Source organism: Erithacus rubecula, assembly GCF_903797595.1.
Source record: "Erithacus rubecula genome assembly, chromosome: 2".
Lineage (NCBI taxonomy): Eukaryota > Metazoa > Chordata > Aves > Passeriformes > Muscicapidae > Erithacus > Erithacus rubecula.
The window spans coordinates 78,718,909-78,739,857 of NC_136685.1; the positions used below are offsets into that span (position 1 = coordinate 78,718,909).

The following is a 20,949-nucleotide window of genomic DNA, read 5'->3' on the forward strand; positions in this document are numbered from 1 at the left end:
TAACATGACTGAGGGCTGCCCATGTAGTCGATGACTTCAAGTATCTACAACAACTGTGGGGAAGCCTGTGGCAAAAAATTAGCAGAATGAAATTGGTACTACAGCATGTAATAGGATAAGGGGTACCTGGTGAGGTGCAGTTGGTGCTCAGATTTACTCAGCAGTTCTGTCAGTTTTAGGCACTCCTCTCTGGCTCCTGTCACATCCTGCTGGGCTTGTTCCAAACGCTGTTTGTTTCCATCCAGCTCTAATCCCAGTTTTTCTATTTTCTTAGAAAATTATAGAACCAAAGAAAGTATATTTAAGAAATACAGAGAGATATATTTTAAGACCAAAAAAAAGTGATCAAAGCACCTGAAAAATAATGCACACTTCTGTTTTTGAACAAAAGTAGTTACTTGATAAAAACTACAAAACAAGCAAATTAAAATATTTGAAATTACATTATTGTGAAAAGCCAAAATGTATTTCATATTTAAATACTCTAATATACAATCAATGTTGCTGTGTTCATTCACCTTAAGAGTTACAGGCATTCAAGTATTTTCCATTTTTCTCATGTCAAGGTTCCATATTTGTGGCCTGAATTCACTGTGCTAGAGACAGAAAGGCAGTGGAGCAGTGGCCATCTTCAGAAGCTGCTTGACATAGGTCTTGTGATAATGAATTAGATGTTTTAAATGCCTATTACATAACCAGTGACAAAGGGGCATTTAGCTTTGTCATCTAATATTACACAAGAGAATAAAGGTAATTTTATGATTTTACCATTATTGGAAAGAAGCATTTATGACTCCTATCTGAACCCTAAGCATACCAGCTTCTGTTAATGCTATTATTTTATTAATACCATTAGTCCTTATATGATAACATGGTAACTAAAGTTAATGAGTCTATTCACTTATTTTACAAACAACCACAGTCAAGTTTGCATGACCAGCATCTTCAGTTCCAGTGATACATACTAGACTTATGTTATCCCAATCATACTGTCAGCAATTTAAATATTTTTCATTGAATTTCTCAGAAACAATGTATTTTTCTTCAAGTCCATATACAACATACAAGTACCTGTAGGAATATATCTGTAAAACAATACTATACTTTGTCCTAAGGATGCTTTTAGGAAGGCCAGTAGAGTACAGAATAAGCTGACAATGTAGTTTTATCATGTAGTAACTGTTCTGCACTAACTTCCTACATACTTATTTATTTGTCATTGAGGCTGGAGGGAACTTGCATGTTTTTCAGTCAACTAAACCGTGAAAGGTCATTTGTAGTACAGAATAAAACTGTTCATATAAAGAGTTAGTGCTGAATAGCTATTATACTTTAAACTCATACCATAGCTTATTTGTGATAGCTTCCTCAGGTAGACAAGACACAGTATCTTCTTTATAAATGAAATTATTCATTCAAACATCCTGCAAGAAAAAATGAATATAACCCCACCCCGATACAAACATTTGAAGCACCCACATAACAACATTGTCTCTCGTCCTCTCATAGAAGTGTTAACCTAAACTGCTTATAGTAAGTTGTGATATCAGACAAATGCAATCTCTTCATCCAGAAAAACAACACCATTTCAATAGTGCTAGGGTTTTTAAAATTTTGCAATTTATTTAACTGTACAATTTTTATTTTTCCTCCAAAGACCGCTCAACAAAGGTTCACGAAGGAAATTTTGATTAGAATTTAAAGGTCACCTTGCTTTATCACATGCATCTCCTATCAAATTATACTGGGAATTCCAAGTTCAAATGCAAAGACACTAAAGCTATCTACAAAATCGTTAATACTCTTCCCTTCTAAAGAACATAACAACTGACAGAATATTTTAAAATCAGGTGCTCAAAAATACTCAGTTACAAATGCTTTGCATTTTCACTTTTCAGACTTCTGTGTATTTTAAATAGAAGTCTCAGTGGGTTCTCTATTCTTGTTAACAGCAGCATTCATAAGTGTTATTTCTACATTCATAGTTAATAGGGACATGAAGTCTTCACTGTCTTCACAAGTTAGAGAAGTTGTGCAACATTCCTAAAATCTGCTTTAAAACTACACCTTCCAGCACACCTTTTAACAAACCCAAACCACAAATTAGTCCAAAAGCATCAGCTAAGTACTTTAAAAAAACCACAACCACAGCTGAGAATATAAATACACTCTAGATGGCTCCTTCAGGGAAAAGTTTCAAGGAACAGATGGGCTTTACACCATTGCCTCAAGTTAAACAGGCTCAGTCAGGTTTTGACACAGGCCTACAGAAGGAAGCAAATTCCAAGTGCAAGAACCTCTGGTGAAAATGTTTCGTTTCCATCAGCCAGATGTTGAACCTTCAGGGCTGAACCCAAGAACACATGCATAGATTTTAGTTGTCGTGAAAGTGCAGGGAGAAATTCTCAGATAGGGAAGTGTCACTTCATGACAGGATCTTTAAATGTTCCCAGGTGTCTTATAATTTCTATTAGAAGTATCAAGAAAACAAAAATGTGGCTTGAAGAACAATTTTACTTGTGCTGCTTTCATCAGTAATTCCAAAATCCAGTATCAGCTCCTTTAAACTCATACACACGTGTTTGTGCATGTGTGTAGGTATATACAGACATACACAAACATCTTAAAATTCCAATGTCTGGAGGTGCTTGCAGCATGATCTATATTCTAGAATTCTGGTAATGACCATGGCAGAAACAGCATGAGAAAGTGATGGAAGAAAAATGCCAATAAATAAGACTTGTTAACAGCAACTCAGAAACAGCCGATCCAGGCACATTTATGCTTATCAACTAAATTATGCTTTTTGAAACATCAAAAAACAGTCATTCAAAATAATTTGGTAGGAACCACACAGCACACCATATTTAGAGGCTGAAAACAGATCATACTCAACACTATGGGCTACTTCAGTTTGAAAACTCAGGTAATCATTTGAAACGTGAACCTCAGAATCTGAGGCACGTTAATATAATAAAAAATAACCCCCTTCTGTCTTCTGTTAACAGTAATAGTCTCACAAATATAAATATACTCTGTCCTGAATTCTGAAATATGTCAAGTCTTGTCCATCATTAGGTCGTCACAATATAATTGGGATTTAATCTACAAAAAATTACAGAATCAGTGAATCTTCTCCACTGTTCCTGCAGGGAATCTTATCAGCAGCAATTTCCCCAACTTTTACTAAGAGTAATTTTTGTGTTACTGCAGTTACCATTTCTTCTATCAGGAAACTATAAGTAGTTCTGTAGCTGCTATCCAGGCCACAGTGTAATTGTAGGGAAAGAAACAGAAACAAACCACCAACTAAAGCATTTTGCTGACAGCTCTGTTTCTCATGCAGTGTTAATTTGATCCCTCAGTGCCTATCACCTGTGATGCAGCTTTTTACCACATGATCAGAAAGTTATTTCTTCAAGGTACTTAACTTTTCAATGTATGTGAGAGACAAGAGATGGAGCACAGAACTGCAAAAAGACAGATGACAATCTTGCATTGAAGAAAATCTGAAACAGATTTTCAGTATAACAAGGAACAGAATTATCATAATGTATACGTACAACAAGACTACATTAAGGTTAGAACAGGCAACTTCTGGTGCTTAACTCTGCAACTTTAATGTTCTTATTACTTCTGCACATAATTTCAAAAGTACTATTTAATATGTCTTCTTCTGCAGTTGCCCAAACTCCCAGGAATATCAACAGGCACTTTGCCATGGAAAGATGGCAGGCTAAACCTCAGTAAGAGAAAAAAACATTATTAGTAAGCTGAAACACACTAACACCATCCTGCATCCATATTCAACTCAGTTACACAAAAGAAGTTTTACTTAAACAAAAATGAAGCATGGATGAAGAACCACTGCAGTAAAATTTTATTCTAAATCAATTATTCTTTTTTCAGTATTACCACCAGCCACTTTTTATATTTTAAGTGTTCCACTTCAGAGCACATAGGACCCTTTTGTATCTTTTCTCAAAGCACCTAAGTGCTCCACTTTTCATTCATTAGTCAGTGATAGATTTAAAAATTATCTTCAGATTTTTACAACACATTTTTGGGGGAACACACTAGAGATGCTCATCAATGATATAAATGCAACTTGCTGGAAAACCATAAAAGATGATTTCTCAAACACTGAATCAATCCTCAAATATCCTTTTCATAACCTGATGTTATCTTCACCAAACAATATTTACACATGTTGCAAAAATGTGCTTTTTAATTAACTAGACATCTCTATCTCTGTAAAATCTGATTAAATGAAATAATTTCATTCAAAACAAGTCAAATTAAAGATAAAAATAATTATTTCTTTTATACAAATGCTGATTCTATTGCATGCAAAAATACAACTTTAAATTTCAAACTAGCAGATGCTTTTCACAGAATTTTACATAAAAGGAAAGTGACAGAAAAGATAAATACTTTTTTTAAACAAATGAGAATGATCAGGTGATGATAAAAAAAACTTGCACTCTGAAGAAAATGCAAAAAAAACCCCCACTTTATATGACTTTTAACAAAATGAAAAATTACTAAAACCAAATTAATTTTTAAGTGATTTATGACATTCACTGTTGTCCCAGTATGTTCACATGTCAAGTAAAAAAGTACACAGTATTACCTAAAAAGGAAATTCTGCACTGACTATAGCATTGCCCAAATTCTGCAGTAAAATAATTCTAGAACGTGAAATGTTAATGTGAATTTACACTACATTTTTTGTTTCATATTTCATTTGCCACCCTTACTAAAAGATTGGAGGGGCATAAAATAGAACCAAAAATAGAAGAAAAAAATATAGAGTGAAATATAATCACTGTGGTGGTTGGTATTTGAATGTACATCCCCAAAAGGCAATCAACATCTATAAAAACGTAGACAAATTAAGACACTGTTACAGGCCATGATGCTCATAAACTTAGCCTTGACCAGTTGATAAAGCTCAGGACCAAGTCTTCAAAAGATGTGTCCCCAGTGTGGCCTCACTCATACATATAAATACTTTGTGCACCATTGACAGGAAATTTTTGCACTCTTTCACACTGATCTCAATCCACGTTGCCTTCCATACCTAATAATACACTAATTAATCAGGAACAGAATTAACTGGATTTTCTTTTTTCCTTTTTTATTTATTTAAAAGAAAACAAGACAATAACTGATTTGGTAGAAAGATTTCAAGTGTTTTACTTGGATTACTATCAGGCCATATGCAGCAGGGGTCATTTGCAGTCATTTCTATTCTAATCCTGATATCAATCAAGCAACTCTAGGTTCAGAGTGGTCTCTAAACCTCAGACCTCCCAGGCATGGCCATCTGACATAGCATATTGCACCTGAAGAACTATCCAACTTTGTAAAGAGAGTTAGGGCCATCACAAGGTTAACCCCCACCACATCCCAACAATGGCTTTTTCCCTTTTGCACTCTATTTGAATTACTGCTGCTTCCCATTCAAATCTGAATGAGAACACAAAGCACTCATGAAAGCTTCATGTGGTTTCAAAGGGGAAACCTCCATTCTGGAAGTAGATTTATTATAAACTGTGAGAATATACAAATATGTACACTGGGCTTAAAAGAAGTTCACAAAGACCACACCTTTTTAAGAGGCTTATTCACAAAAACACTCAGCACTACTGCAAATTTTACAAATCATTTAGCCTAAAAGAGGAATCTGAAAACCTTTCCTGACAGGAAGGGCAAGTAACCTGAGCAGAAACTCAAGAAGTAACTGCAAGAAACACACATGGTTCCTGTGGAAAGTTTTTTCTGTATGGCTGGCACAAATTCAATTGATCTATAAAGACCAGAAAGATAAAGCCTAGACAGCAAAGCAGGTTGTGATTTCTTAGACTGCTATTATCCTAACCTGATCTGGTGGGACTGCTGAATTCCTCAAAGATAAGTATTTTTATGACCCCACTTGTACTGCAAAATGTGACAGCACCTGGCAGTACCCCACACCCTGTGTGCTCCACTAAAAGGCAGAGCCTCAAGACAAGAACCATCTCCTAAGCAAAGGCCATCAGCCACAAACCCTCTGCTTCCAAACTGATGGAGAATTAACAGTGAGTGGACCCTGAAATTTCCTACCAAGAGCAGGGGTGCTGGAAGAATTTTATGGGAACAGCATGGAGGGTGGATGGGTTTAGAGGAGCACACTATAAATCTTGTTGAAGCAAACTTGTTACCTGCAGTTGTTAGCTGAGGCAAGGAAAAAATTATATTGCAAAGTATAAATTTATGAGTACACACATGGTATTTTTAAACTAAGAAATAATCTTTAAGGTCTGTTTTTGTGCAAACTCTTGAAGAGCAACATGGTCCCTGTTGATAAATACCCTGGGAAACAAAAGTGAATGGCTGAAATGTATTATACAGGGATTTTACCTCATAATTTCCATGAAAATATTTGCTTTTAATTTGCCAAAATATCTGACCTGCAATACCATTCCAGGAACAAACTTCCAATCCCAGGGACATTACTACAGTCACATTTTAACAGAGAACATTGCTGTACTACAGATTAGCTCAGCAGCCACCAGCAGAGATAAGAAAGTGATTTTGTTCACAGTGGAACAAGATGATTTTTTTTTTTTGTTAATGGATTGCACAGGTGGGAGATGGGGGACAATGAGGCAGTGCAAAATATATGGTTCACTTGCTGATAAAAATTAGAGAAAAGGAAGGATGCGTGTAGAAAGGAGGAAGGGGAAGATTACACCTACTTCATTATTGAAAAACAGGAGAGAACAAAACCTGTTCCTTTTATCCTTTCAAACACTATTTAAGACTGCTGATGTGAGATTGGTTCTTACTTCCTGGACAGCATGAAGGAATAGCTGAAAAGAAAACCTATGCAATAACAACTGACAAGTGATAGGGACTTTTACACTCCTTTTATTCTGATTGTTGACACAATGACTATTGATAAAACAACCATTTTTTCTAGTCAGAGAAGAAGAAAAAAACCAACAGAAAACCAAGTATTTATTTAAGTATGTAAACCCAGTATATCAAGATATGTGCAATTCTTTTCCTACTTTGAATAATTTTTAATGCACACAAACAGTTTTTCCATATACTGTGGGGTAACATCACTATGGATGACAGAACACAGATCAAGGTTACACAGGCCAAACTACACCTATGAACAATAAAATCCTGATCCTCTTAGCAGGCTAGATGCTTAGGGCAAGCAGACCTGTACAGAAAATGCAGACAAGTGAGTAAAAAAAAGTCTGCTACTGGGAATCCTAGTCCCAAGGATTTTTCTTAAGGAAATAGATAGAATTTAATGAAGGTTGCTCATACCATTGATCCTTGAGGAATGGATGGCTGACAGAGGAAAGCTGTGTCATAGCAGAGCAGCAGCAGCCATATTATAATTTTATATATATTGCAGGGTTGTGGGTCAATGTCTTCCTCAAAAATCTTGAGATGAGCAAGTAAGTTCAGATATAAAAAAGAATTATGTTCCTTCTGAGCAGGCCAGAAAATTAATATCAAAGCAAGGCTTAAAGTACTGCCATTTTGATCCTTAATTACTCATTTTCAAATTAATGCATTGAATGCGCAAAACAAAAAATTATTCATTAGGAAGAGTTCACTTACAGTAAAGACTATCACATTTCCTTAATGCTGTCTTATCCAAAAGTAATTTGGGTTTGCTACTTTTATGACCATTATACTCAAGGTCAGACAAGGTGAGAAAATTTCATGCTAAAGAGTTTCAAGCTATGTTTTGAGTTTTGGGGGTTTCCCTTCTTGCCAGATATTACTCAAGTATACATTTACTGATTTAATAGAATTTCTTTTCAAAGCAGAATTTTCAGAGCATCTTTATAACTAATGAGGAAACAGAATATTACATACAGATATAGACTGTTACAAAAATACACATAACATACAATCCTAACCCATCTTCACCAGTTATTAAAATTTGCAAGTTTCAAACATCTGGTGATATGCTGAATGTCACAGCTGTTGAAAACTCTAGTATTTTAAAGCCTTACTCATGAAAGCTTGATATCTATTCATAAAAACACATTTCAGTGAATCAGGGTCTTTAGAAAGGTGTTACTGGTCTTGCTTTGGATAATCTAAAGCATTTTCAGGATATATACCCAAATACTTGGCCTGAACTATTTTTGATGAAGACAGAGTCAGTAATCTCTCCTCTTATAACATCTAAATTAGGTTACTATAAATCATGGATTTATGACAAATGAGATAAACATTCCCAAAATACCCTTTGGCAAAATGCTTTTGGACTGCAATTTTGCCAGATTTTTATTTGTCTGCAAAATTGTCAGTCTATAATGTACAAAGGCATCATTTAGGTTCTGTCATACTGCACAAAAATGCTTTGGTGTGTAGCTCTTCCTATTTGTATAGGTTATGCATGTCAGTGAGTCTCAACTTCTTTTTATTTGGACTTATGAACTGCAATGCAGGCAATTCTTAAAAACCTGTGGGTTTTAGTACTGGAGTTTTAGTTTCTGGGGTTTTTAATTCTGTAGCCTACAAGGTAGCATTCTGTAATCTCCCCTTCAAACTATATCTGCCCAAATTTAAATACTTTTTTACAGGTTAAGATTCCTAGCTTGGATTTATTTGTACACAAAGTATTTATCTAATTCCACAAAACATGATAAAACAAAATTGAAAAGCTGCAAGGACATGACAGCTCCCAGTGGAGTCATGCTACTGGTAAGAACTGTCTAATATAATAAGCAGGATGCCCAAATTGGCTCGGACTGCAAAACCCAGTATTAAAAACTGTTTTCACTTCTACATGCTGAAGCCTGCAAGATTTTATAAGTTAAATATAAATTATTTCAGACAAACAGAAAGCAAATTATTAACAGTGAACTTCATTTTTATTTTTATAAGGCAGAGCAGAAAAGAGCAAGCGATGTTAATCTGAGGAACAATTTCATAGTGTGTCAGAAGTATGATTTCTGCTAGAAATGCATAAATTATGCCATGCAGTGCTTACAAATTAACAGAAAAAGTATTATAAAAGTGAAGCCCTGCTGTGTCAAATATGCCACACAATTTTTGTTCTAATAACAGCAATTTAGGTTAGGGCGTGACTTTTCTCTGATATAGCTGTGCTAGTACAACCCCTAGTGTGGACACAGTTTACTGCCATCAAGGCATTACATTCGTATGATTTATAAAGCTTGTTCCTAAGCAGTAAAAGTATTAAGTAATGCACTGTTATTTCAGCACAGCTACATCCACAATGGGAGGGCTGGCTGAGAGAGAAGAAGAGAGGGCAGTAGGTTATGCTACTTTACAACATATCGGCCAGATGAACAGATGTGGGTTTTGTAGAGAAACTGTTTGGTATGTGTCTTTCCCCCCACCTCCCTCAGTAATCCTGATGTTAATCAGGATCATGATGGATGATATTACAAAACAGTTATTCAATTTAAATGGTAAAATTCCTCATTGCTTCTTAATTTTTATGAAATATTCATGTAAAATGTTAGTAACAGAGTTATGATAGATATTGACACGTGGGTATTAGTCCTAACCGAACAATAAATACAGGGAAAAAGATATTAGGGGAAAAGGGAATAAGACCAAAGATATATACTTTCTTTAGTTTTCCTAAATTATATAATTTCAATTCTGAATAACATTTATAAATACCAGTGTATGATAAATACCAACCTGTGTTTACCTGACATACAGATGTATGTACCTGGTGATCCTAAATTGTACATGTGGGGCTTTCTGCCTATTCTGACACACCTGAATAATTTTAATCCTTTTTAAAAAGTCACTCCATGTAAACTAAAAAATGTCTTCAAAACTGTAATTTATCCATTGCACAATTAAAAATACAATTATATCTCAAGAAACAGTAAACTCACTCTCAATATATTAAAAGACATTTCAAAACACGAAAGAGAAAAAAAAACCCATCATTTAATACAGAATAGCAAGAAAATGCTCATACATTATTGTCTCTCTACCTAAAAAAAATATAAAAATATGTATTTATTATGAACAGATGGTGGCTAAGGAAGGTATCAGCTTTGTCTCTTAGCCAGAAGGTCAGGTCATGGCTGAGAGACCAAAGAACAATTATTATTTGCTATTCAGTGCCACATAAGATAAAACATTTCAGGTTTTCTTTAAATACAAAGATAGATGAGACTGAACTGTTTTTATTTCTTTTTTAAAAAAATAATTTGCAGTAATTTATTAACATTTGTTAAAATTTGATTTAAAAATATCCAGCCCACAAGCAACAACAGAACAAGGCACTCTAACACTCTTCTTGGGTTGCCTTGAACGTGTTAAATAATCCTAGGACATATACAGAACTTTTTGGGTTACTGGAGCCACAGCTATAAAACAGCTGCTAGATACCGAGTCTAAGAATTTCAAAATTGTTTGTTTTCCTTTATTTTGAGGAACTAACAATCATATTTGAACAATATAAGAACATAATTATTCGATATCTAATCTTTATCTAATGATTTAGTAATTTTTGCTGATAGTAACTCTCCCTTAGATAATTTCACTTTGTATCAAATTATAAATCACCACATTTTGCTGTATTCAGCATCACACTGATTAAAATACCAGTATGTCATCATATGAGGTTAAAATATTTTGTTACATTTTGTAATTTGTTCAAAAGGCAATCCTCAAGCAAGTTGAAGAACAGGATTTAAAATCCAAGATACTTCTTCAAGTATCTTATTAAACACATCCTGCTTTATTTGTATGCCAAGATTATGCCAACTCTTTTATCTGTGATATCTGTCAAGACACAGACGACAAGCCTGGTTTTTGTTTTTCAGTGTCCTTAGGCCTAAAGGATGCAGGAGTGAAAAAAAAAAAAAGCAAACCTTGAAAAAAAGAATGCTTTAAGACCTCTCTTCTTCTGTGCTGTAGCATTTTCTATACATGTTGAAGGGTTATTTCACCTAATAAGCTCCTCCTTTGGATTTTCTATTTATTTTCATTATAACTGGAATTAATATCACTTCCACACTAATCTTGTACTATTATAATAAACTTACTGTCCTACATGCAGTTTTTGAGGAGCTGATAATTAAAAATTTAATTTTTGAAATACTTCATTTTCTTTCTACATTTATTCTTATACTGGAAATTATTTGTTCAGTTATTTAAAAGAAAGAATGGTCCAAAACCTGTTGGATAGGCTGCTCAAATAACAAAAAGCATATTAAAAAAAATCATCCTCATGTGCATCTTATATATCTGTTTATTCAGAAGACTCTTATGTGCAAATCATAACTTAAAAAGGAATCCTGAAAGTTTGAAGTCCTAGAGAAAAATGGACAGAACCTCAAGAAAAAGGGCACTACAAAAGATGCAGATTACACCTGTTCAAGCTGTTTGCCAAGCATGCTGCAGGTTATTCTAATAATCTTTCTTACTGCCTGGGATGTTTTTCCACAGACTACCTGTAAAGCATATACTGGTTTTGGTATTAATATAAAACCCAGTTTTAGATAAGCAATAGTTAATGCAGAGTGGAATTTATTCTATAGTTTTTTTTTAAAGGCTACTTTTGTTTTGGTTTTGTTTTTTTAAACTTTTCTATGAATCCCAGCATTCAGTAACAGTGAATATTTAAAGAAATTGGAAGATAAATGATTTTCATTTTTGGTATCATTAGGTTATGCTTAGAGTCTTTAATGTTCTGTTAGGCTGCATGTATAGGTAATTATGTGTGCACGTATTTGTGAGAAAAAGTGTATAAACACATGTATACAGTACACAGAATTTAAGTAGCTGGTATGAATAATATGATAGAGTAATTCTATATGAAAGCATGGAATGAGTGATGCACAAAACTGAACACACTAGGGTTGAAAACAAGATTAAGATAACCAAGAGGTATTTATTTAGCAGTAAAAGCTGGCTTTTTGCCATTAATTTAAACCATTTAACAGTAATAAATGACCACTATTAGAAAAATGAATCATTCCAGCTTCTGAAAAAACCCTACTTAGGCTACTAATAACTGCAAAGTTATAGCAGTATTATCTCTTACCTGGTCCTTAATTTCAAGCTCCCTTATAGTTTTTGTTCTGTACTCTCTGAGCTCCTTTTCTGCCTCATCCTTCTTCATTTTGGTTTGATTCAACTGATAGCGCATTTCTCCACACACCTGTTAGATTACACAGACAACATGATCTGTTAGCTTGAAGAATCCATAGACCAGGGTTTGCAATTAGATCTTTTGGTGCCCTCTACAGGTCATTGAAATCCAACATGTTTTTAATTTACAGATATTTTAGGTCTACAAATGGCAATTTTTTTAGATAGAAAGGTGGATCTGAATTCTATATATAGTCATTAACTTTGACACATGCAGTACCTTCTAGATTCAAATATATTTGGATTGAGATTTTGCTAAGTATAAATGCTTATGTTGTAAATATACATCACTACATTTAATTGACAGTTGCTGGTTTTATACTCTTCTCTCATTCTCTGTAAAATCCCAAGAAAGTCTATGTCAACACTTTCAAAACCTAGAAGTAAAGCATCTATCACACTCCTAATTAAAGGTATATTTTAACTTGCCAATTTTACAATGTTGGGAAAGAAACTTTAAATGCTAACACAATAATTTTCAAAGTTTGATCAGAGCATTACCAACTTATTGCAAACTGAAGAAAAATTATTTTTTAAAAAAAGTTTTATTTAAATAGATACTTGGTCCAGAAAAAATGGATCAAAGCAAGATTTCAGGAAATCACTTCTACAGAGGACAATTATTCTCTGCTGTTGAAGTGTTTGTTATATTACCCTCTCAATCCTTTCCATCTGGCAGTTCAACTTCAGAGGATATGTTGAAAGGGTTAGGAGAAAGTGAAAGAAATAAAAAAAACCCAACCAAAATAAAACTAGAAGATAACTAATCCCTTCCACATAACTTTACTGCTGTGCAGGGTTGTTATTCTTGCAATTTTCAATCTAAGATGTCCCCTTTTTGTCCTTGTCCTGTGCCATTGCCTCCAGTTTGTGCCTGTTCATTTCACCTTAATTAACCAACCAAATACATTCCTTAGTGAGAATGCATGAGAATGTGTTTACTCACAGCTCCTCTTAGTCAACTTTCTTTCCAGCTCACTCTACTCTCCTGCCTTGCTTATATTCTTTCAGCACTTGCTTAAATCTACACTCTATTTTTTGAGAAGCACAGAGAATTTTAGCAGCAAATTAAAATTCTCACATATTCCACAACCCAAACTAATTTCTGTTTTTCAGTCTTATACCTCTTCTCATTTTCACTCTTTTTTCCTTTTTCTCCTTAAAGAAAAGGTAGGGAAAAAGTAAAAATGCATGATGCAATGAAATCACTCTAAAAGAAAAACTAGACCAACTGTCTTAACTTTAAAAAAGTAGCATCACTTATAAATTCAAAGGACAGCTTGTGAATTTAGCCATTGCAAATAATGCAAAGCAGCAAATGCTCTGAAACATTTTTTTAAACACCAAAATATTATATGCAATTTAAAAAATCTTGACATGCAACTGCATAGCCTGCAAACCCTGAATTTCTGCCTCTTCCTTCCTTTATCTGAAGGATGAAACAAAATGCAGTATTTCACTTCCTCCAAGTGAAATTAAAAAAATTCAGCAATCCTCGCCTTCAGCTCCTCCAAATACTATATAAAGGGAATAACACAGAAGAATCAGCAGATGGTGCTGTCCTAATAATGGATTTTTCAGTCTCCTCAAGAATGAAGGAAATAGATCCTCACTCCATATTTTCTTTTCCTGACTTCTGGTGCATGAAGAAAAACAGTATTTTGGATAAAACTCCAAACAAAAGTGTTGCTATTTGCTGTTTTTAATAATGGCAAACTGAGTCTGGAAACAAGGAGTCAGATTCACAAGCAAAGATGTCACATAGCAAATTAAAATGTCAGGGTGATGCACATAGTCCTGCCAGCTCAGTGGTTGGGAGGTTCCTCCAGGATTTTCAAGACTTCTCAGTTTAGTTCAGGGACACAAATGAAGATTTCCAATCTCTCAGGACAGTGCAATTAATAGACTATTGCAAGGTGAATACCTATTCAGCTTTGTATTAATATGAACTGAAGCAAGGACTGGAACCACAGTATCATCTCCAGAGAGGTAACTTCAAATTGGTAGGGTATAAAATTGTTCTTTTCAGAGCAATGAACATTTGTAAGCACTGCCTCTTTCATCACCTCCTCACCCCTCTAAGTGGTGCTAATCATCTGTGAACCCAGCCTGAGAGACCAAAAGTGTGTTTCAGAATTGGTAAATTAAATCATTCTGAGATTTTTAAAATACTCATTTGTCTTTCAGTTAAAATTAAAATAAAGTTCCTAGTAAGTTTGGATGACTTTTTGTTGTGAATTTTCTGCAATACTTTTGCCTCCTTCTATCAGTAAGGGCAGCAGAGGAAGACAGGAACTAATGAAAACTTATCCTGTTACCTCTAGAGGCCCCAAGAATAAATTGCTCCTCAATTCCTTGCAGTTAACAACTGCAAGGAGAGGTAGGATGGGGATTATTGGTAAGGAATATAGACATTTCAAAAGGATGCAACAAATATATTTTTTTCTTTCTTATGTTATGAACCCCCCCTTAAGGCTCTTATTGGCTGAGAAACATGCAAAGGAAAGCACCCAGGAGTGATACACCTACACAAGATGCATGTTAAGCTGAAATTCTTAACTAGAAGATGTAAGAGCCATACTAACAATAGTAATGAATTAAGCAGTATACTACATAAAAAGTCTAAAGGAAAGAACTTGAAAAACAGTGATTGGATATAGCTTCCTTTATTTCAGCACTGCAAGTCCCAGGTAGGGATTAAGGATACTGTTCAATTCTATGTTGTCTCAGACTAAACTCAATTTTTTACTGAAACACTGGGAGAGTGTTTTAAGTAGCAACCCTCATAGGTTGCAAAGCAGAAAAGCCAGCTTCTGCATTACAAGGGAAAGTTATTTTTTATTCCTGCAACTGAGATAGCTGTTGTGCCTCTGGGATATTGAGATGAAGTCTACAATTACCACACATTCCTAACCAAAACAGGAAAATGGATAAGCCAAAAACTCTCTTCTTTCAGGTCACAATGATAAAGAAAACCAAGCTCAGTACTCATTTATAAATGTGCTTACCTTATTCATTTCCATCTCCTGAGATGCAAGCTGGCCCTGTGATTCTTCTAACTTGTTAACTAGAGAATTCTTTTCCCTTGTAAGTCTCTCTACTTGAGCCTCCAAAACAGCCACATCCTTAGACAAAGCTGTCACCTGAAAAAGTCCAAGAACACTGTAATGATGCAATTTAACCAGCCACATATCAAATTCTTGTGGAACTTTCTCCTCCAAAGCAACTGTATGTAGACAAAATACATAACATTAAAAATGTAATAAAAATTCAAGCATGTACAATCAAAATATATCCTATATTATTAATAATATAATGTAATATGACTACATTATTTTGCTAATGGGTTCACTATTTTTAATTTATTTATCATGCAGCAGTTTATTTGAAACATTTCATTGACTGCACTAGTCACCAGGTGTCAGAAGCAGCTGGCTACATTAGTTTTGCAAGGTAAGAGTACTGTTTAACAACTTCTTATCCATCCTTATGTAGATTGATTCAAACCAAACCAGGTTGCCCCAGCTAAAGAAAACTGTTTTTGCAACCACAGATCTTAATTTTTAAGTCAGAAAACATTTCAACACTATAGATCAAAGCATACTGTTGTGCAAAACTCATACAGAAATAGTATATTAAGAATTCTAACGTAATTCAGATTAAATTTTGTTGAATGATTAAAAAATGTAAGAAAACAGAGACAGTGAACCTTCAGCTGTTTAGCCCTGAAGCTTACTAACATAAGTAGAAATAATGGTGTCTGACAGTTCTAGGTTAACTTACAGAAATGCAAGCCAAATCTAGAGGATTATATATTCATAACTATTTTTCACTCCTTATACATCCACTGATTTATGTTATCATACCAATTCTCCCCTTCAAACAAACCATTTCTTAAAGTAAGCAATAAAATATTCAGGTGAATCTCGACTTGATCCACAGTATACCATTTCTGCCACCTCATACTCCTAAAACATAAAAGTAGTTAATCATATGTAAGTCATCAACATAGATCATAATTTTTTACAAAGTCATCCCATATATGTTTAATTACCAGGCATGACATCATCATAGTGTCACTGTATGTTGTTTAATGTACATGCAGAACTTAAAAAAAAAAAGTCTACAACTGCTTAAAGTGAGAATTGGTTTCAGTAAAACACATCTCAGTGGGCGATGAAATACGAACTAATGTGATGACATGGAGTGAAAAAGAAGTATGAAATGCTTGTCTAATAGGCTGTATTTTGGAATGAATACACTGCTTTAAAGTGACTCTCTAACAAAACAACTAACTTCACAGAAGGGATAACTTCTAATAGATAGCAAGGAGTCAAACAAGGAATTGCTTAATAACATCTGCAGTGAACAGTTGTTTTTTTTTAATATTTCAGTTTCCCTGGCAACAGATCACTGATTATCAGTTCATTTACTTAACTATCACTTAGTCCTTATCCCTGCTCTTAATACTTGTTTTTGTATCTGGAATTGAAGTCAAAGAGGGTTTTTCATACACACTTATATGGTTTACTTTGCTCAGTTGGTACTCTTCGGATTTTTAGAAATAAGCCATACACTTATAAAAGAATCCCAAAAAATAAGGAAAAGTCTACAGTGAGGAGAGAAATTCACTCTATTGTTTCCAAACCTTCACCAGAAATGGTTGAAGATGTTGCAGATCGAACAAACATGAACGCCACTAATTCATGAAGTATTAATCTCTCTACATTTCTCCCCATTTCAATCACCTTAAAAATGTCTCCTCTATCACAGGCTTACTGCTGTTATCTTGAGCTTTCCTCTGAAGACTCCATTAGGAAGAAAACCCTCATATGTTTTATACTCAAATTACAGCAGCATCTAGAAGTCTAAAACAAGGTCATCAAGACTATCACAATGGTCGCAGCATAAACGATGAGACAGATTCTGTCTCAGAGAGTTTATAAACATTAGTAAAAGTGAGAAAAGAGATTCCAACACATTTCTGCAGGTGGGAAAACTAAACATATGATAAGATCACTTTGAAATTATGATATTGTAACATTAATGTATATATAAGATAAAAGTAGCAAAGAATCCTAAATTTGAGATATACTAACTTCTGAATGCTTGCCTTGGCAAACTAAATAATAATTTTTATAAAAGAGCTAGGTATAAACCATACATCACATATTACTTAACCCTTTCTTACTCTGACACAGTGCATTAAAAATATTATGCAAACTAAAAAAAAAATCTGTAACCTCAAAAACCTAGTATGTACCTAGTGATACATACATGTATATAGCACAAAACCCAGTTATTCAAAGGATCGTTCATCTACCACTGCTTTAAAGAAATGGTAGAAGTGACTGAGCTCTCACACCCAAAACTAAAAACAAAGACAAAGTTTAAAGAGGATGATACAGTCACAGTAATACACAAATAGAGAAGGAACCAACTCATACCGTTGCTGCCAAGTCCTCCCTTTCCTTCTTCAGTTCTTGCCGCAGCGCTTCTTTTTCATCAGCCCTCTTATTTAGCTGGGCAGCCAACTCCTTCTCAAGATAATTCTTCTGTCGTTCCATCTCACTTTTCAGTTGCTCACAGTGGACTAGAGCCTAAAAAACCCCAATTTGTTTAAGTGGAAGAAACATAAAATTTATAAACAAATACGGTATCTATCTTCTATCTTCTATTTACCTTCAAAGAAACCAGTTTGCTATTAGAAATGTCTTTTTTTAATGCAGTTGTTATGGTACTTACACATATCCTACTGTGTTAACATGTAGAATAGGACAAACAGAATGAAAACAGATGTGTATGTTTGTAGGCATATACATGCCCTACTGTAATTGAGAAATTTAAATGCTTTCAGGAAACACGGCAAATATGGAATAATTTTTCCATGTGAATTTTCCAAATAAGTAGCTGTTCTTCTAAAACTATGCTTATTTGCCTTATATTTAAAATCTGAAATTTCTGAATGCATATCACTAGAATCAGCCTGCAGTATTTGACTCCTTGCAAATACAGTGGTTACTATCTAACTAAAGAACTGAAGGAAAAATTAATAAAATGTATCCACTTCCACTTAGTCTCCTCCTGAAGTGAATTACTGAGTGCAAAACACTAAGAAACTTGAAAGCAGTCAGTAAAGATACAAAAAAAAGTTTGACAAATAAGTTTCAGGTTTGTCAAAAATTATTTTGCCTAAATACTCATAAAGTACTGCTTAATTTCGGGTACTAAACCACAGGGTTACAGATGGGTTTTCTATAAAAAAAAAAGAAACGTGAGTTCAAGAACACTCTCAAAATACTGTCTTCATCTTCTAAAAATGCTAGAGAAAAAAAGAAGATATCCATTTATGCTGCTGTATCTCTGCCAAAGTGTTGAACTGGAGTGTTATGTCAGTTACAATCAGAAATACACTATTCCATTGTATATTTCACACATATATACTTCAAGTATTCAAAGCACCCTGAAGGGAGCATTACTAGCCTACAAGTAAACTAGATTTAATTTCAACATTCCACTGATATCCAGAATATTCTGTTTCAAAGAAGCTAGACTAACCTCCCTTTAGGAATTCTAACTTATTATCCTTTATTTTCAAATTAATTTCTTTTAACTGCTTGTATTTCTTTTACTCAAAGTTAATCCCTTGAGTTCAATATTTTTAGCTTTGGACTGTTCATGAGGGGAGAAAGTTAAACCTTGCTTTTTTAGAGAATGCTCTAACAGTCTCCATTAGTTTTGTGTCACAAGTCTATCATGGTGAGAGAATCCCTCTGGTTATGGCACTGAATCCTTTTCTGTAGGAAAGACTTCAGCAAACAATTGCCTTCATAAAACTGCTGTAGCTTGGTAGAGATCTAAACCAATGCCATTCTAGAAAGAAGTAGTTGCATTAGTTGCATTTCAAGAAGAAATGTGTATTTTGTTAGCTCCATTGTTCTGACTACACAATGAGCAGTTCAAACAATTACTCTTTTATGACATTTGTGTTGAAAATATATTCCTGATTTTGCTTCAACTATGTCAACTTATAACAGATCTCCTTCCTGCTCTATGTAATAAGCAAGAGGCCACAATCTACAGAGAGAACTAAAAGACAAGAAGAAATGGTGGTTTTAAATGATAAGCACCTGAGGTCAGACTTTGGGTCAACAGGCTGATGAAACTGCAATTAGAGTACTTGAAAGCTTAATGTGTTTACTTCTTTCTTTTGTTACATGGACTGTTTTGTTCATGGACTGGATTTCATACCAATTATCAAGGAGAACAGCACTTAAGGGTAGAATAGGACAGTGAAAAAAAGAAGATGGTTTGGACTTATTAAGAATTATACCAACACTTGTAAAAAGGCAAAATTAATGCAATATAAGTAAAAATATTTTTCTTGTTCCTTCATATTGAAAGTTTTGGAGCATGAAAGAACCCAGATACTATTCAGCCTTGCAGACAAATAGGCAGCACTTCACACAACCCTACAAGCACACACTCTTACAGCACTGAACAAATAACACCAATTTTATCACTACAACAATGATATCAATCTTGTTTGCATTCAATTGCAAAAATCAAACCAAAGTAACCCTCTCTCAATTCCACAGTAATTCACTAATAGTACAGTAGATGTCACTAACTATCAAGGAAATAATTTAGGTCAATATAAGTTGATTGTGTACAGAACTAGGACTAGCACAAGTTAAATCAAAACTGGTTTTATCATTATTATTTATGTAACACCAAAAGCTTCCTGCAGGTAGCATTAGACAAGACTTCTCATCTTCAAAGAGCTCTGGTAGTCAATCAGTTCTTACACTGCACTCATCTGAGGCAAAAGGTTTGTCTGTAGCATTTTAACTGTGCTTTCCAGAGTAGGTCAGAAATGTGATGTCAAATGTATCCTCTTACAAATCATAAATATCTTTGAAAATTCTACAGCTCAATTTATATCACCTAGCTGTGAAAGTACATAAATTAAAAAATGCAGTACTCTTCATAGATGAGATTGATGAGAATTTAAAAATTTGAATACAGAATTCATATTACTGTTCAGAAACAGTCACATGCAGGTGCAGTTTTTTTAAATCAACATCATACCAATATGTGACACAGGTCTTATGCATGTATTCTCTCAGCATGAAAACTAATTAACATTTGCATTAGCTCTGAACACCTAAAAAGCTCTAATTCTGTGATGGATTTACCTTTGTTTTTTCAAAATTGGCATCTTCTGCCATTTGCACAGCATGTTCAACTTGCTTACAAGCATTAGATTCTCTTTGCTGCATCTCTTTCATGCTTTGTCTCAGTGAAACTAGTGCATCCATCAAGTCATCTCTTTCTCTGCATATTAAAAAAAAAACAAGCCAGATACTTGTGTATCATTTTGTAAGAGAAAAAGCCCCAAACAACACATATGCCAAATATAAAATACAAACAGATAAAAGACTTAAGGGTGGTAAGAAAAGCAATACTGAAACTCATGAGTGAAAGCATGAAAATATCATTTGCTGGACCATTAGAGAAACTGCCAGTAAAGAGAGATCTCAAGTCATCAATGCATGGAAGCAAAGCACATTCTGTTGATGCAACAAAACAGGATCCATGCAATTTAAAAAAAAGGCAATATGGAATAACACTGCCATTAAATGCAAAAGAGGGAAAAATAATAAAAAGGAAGGGTTAGGTTCAACAAGTAATTGCTAATTATATCAAATTACAATCTAAATCCATTTGCTACAAACTTGAATTAAACCAAACAATAGGACACCTGGATTCTACAAC

At 34.2% G+C, this 20,949-nt stretch overlaps 1 protein-coding gene across 4 annotated transcripts in view; it reads right to left on the reverse strand.

The window, feature by feature from the left end:
* The window catches only part of SDCCAG8 (SHH signaling and ciliogenesis regulator SDCCAG8), a 104,882-nt gene that overhangs the window by 66,869 nt on the left and 17,064 nt on the right, over window positions 1-20,949 (reverse strand). For all 4 annotated transcript variants that reach the window (XR_013773363.1, XM_079298581.1, XM_079298583.1 and 1 more), the window contains exons 9-13: window positions 20,370-20,508; window positions 17,619-17,771; window positions 15,180-15,314; window positions 12,065-12,181; window positions 127-269 (exon numbers count right to left, since the gene is read on the reverse strand). Coding sequence is in view for 3 of the 4 variants with exons in the window: in XM_079298581.1 (XP_079154707.1) it covers window positions 127-269; window positions 12,065-12,181; window positions 15,180-15,314; window positions 17,619-17,771; window positions 20,370-20,508 (687 nt within the window). In the remaining variant the exon portion in view is untranslated. The remainder of the gene's footprint in view (window positions 1-126; window positions 270-12,064; window positions 12,182-15,179; window positions 15,315-17,618; window positions 17,772-20,369; window positions 20,509-20,949) is intronic.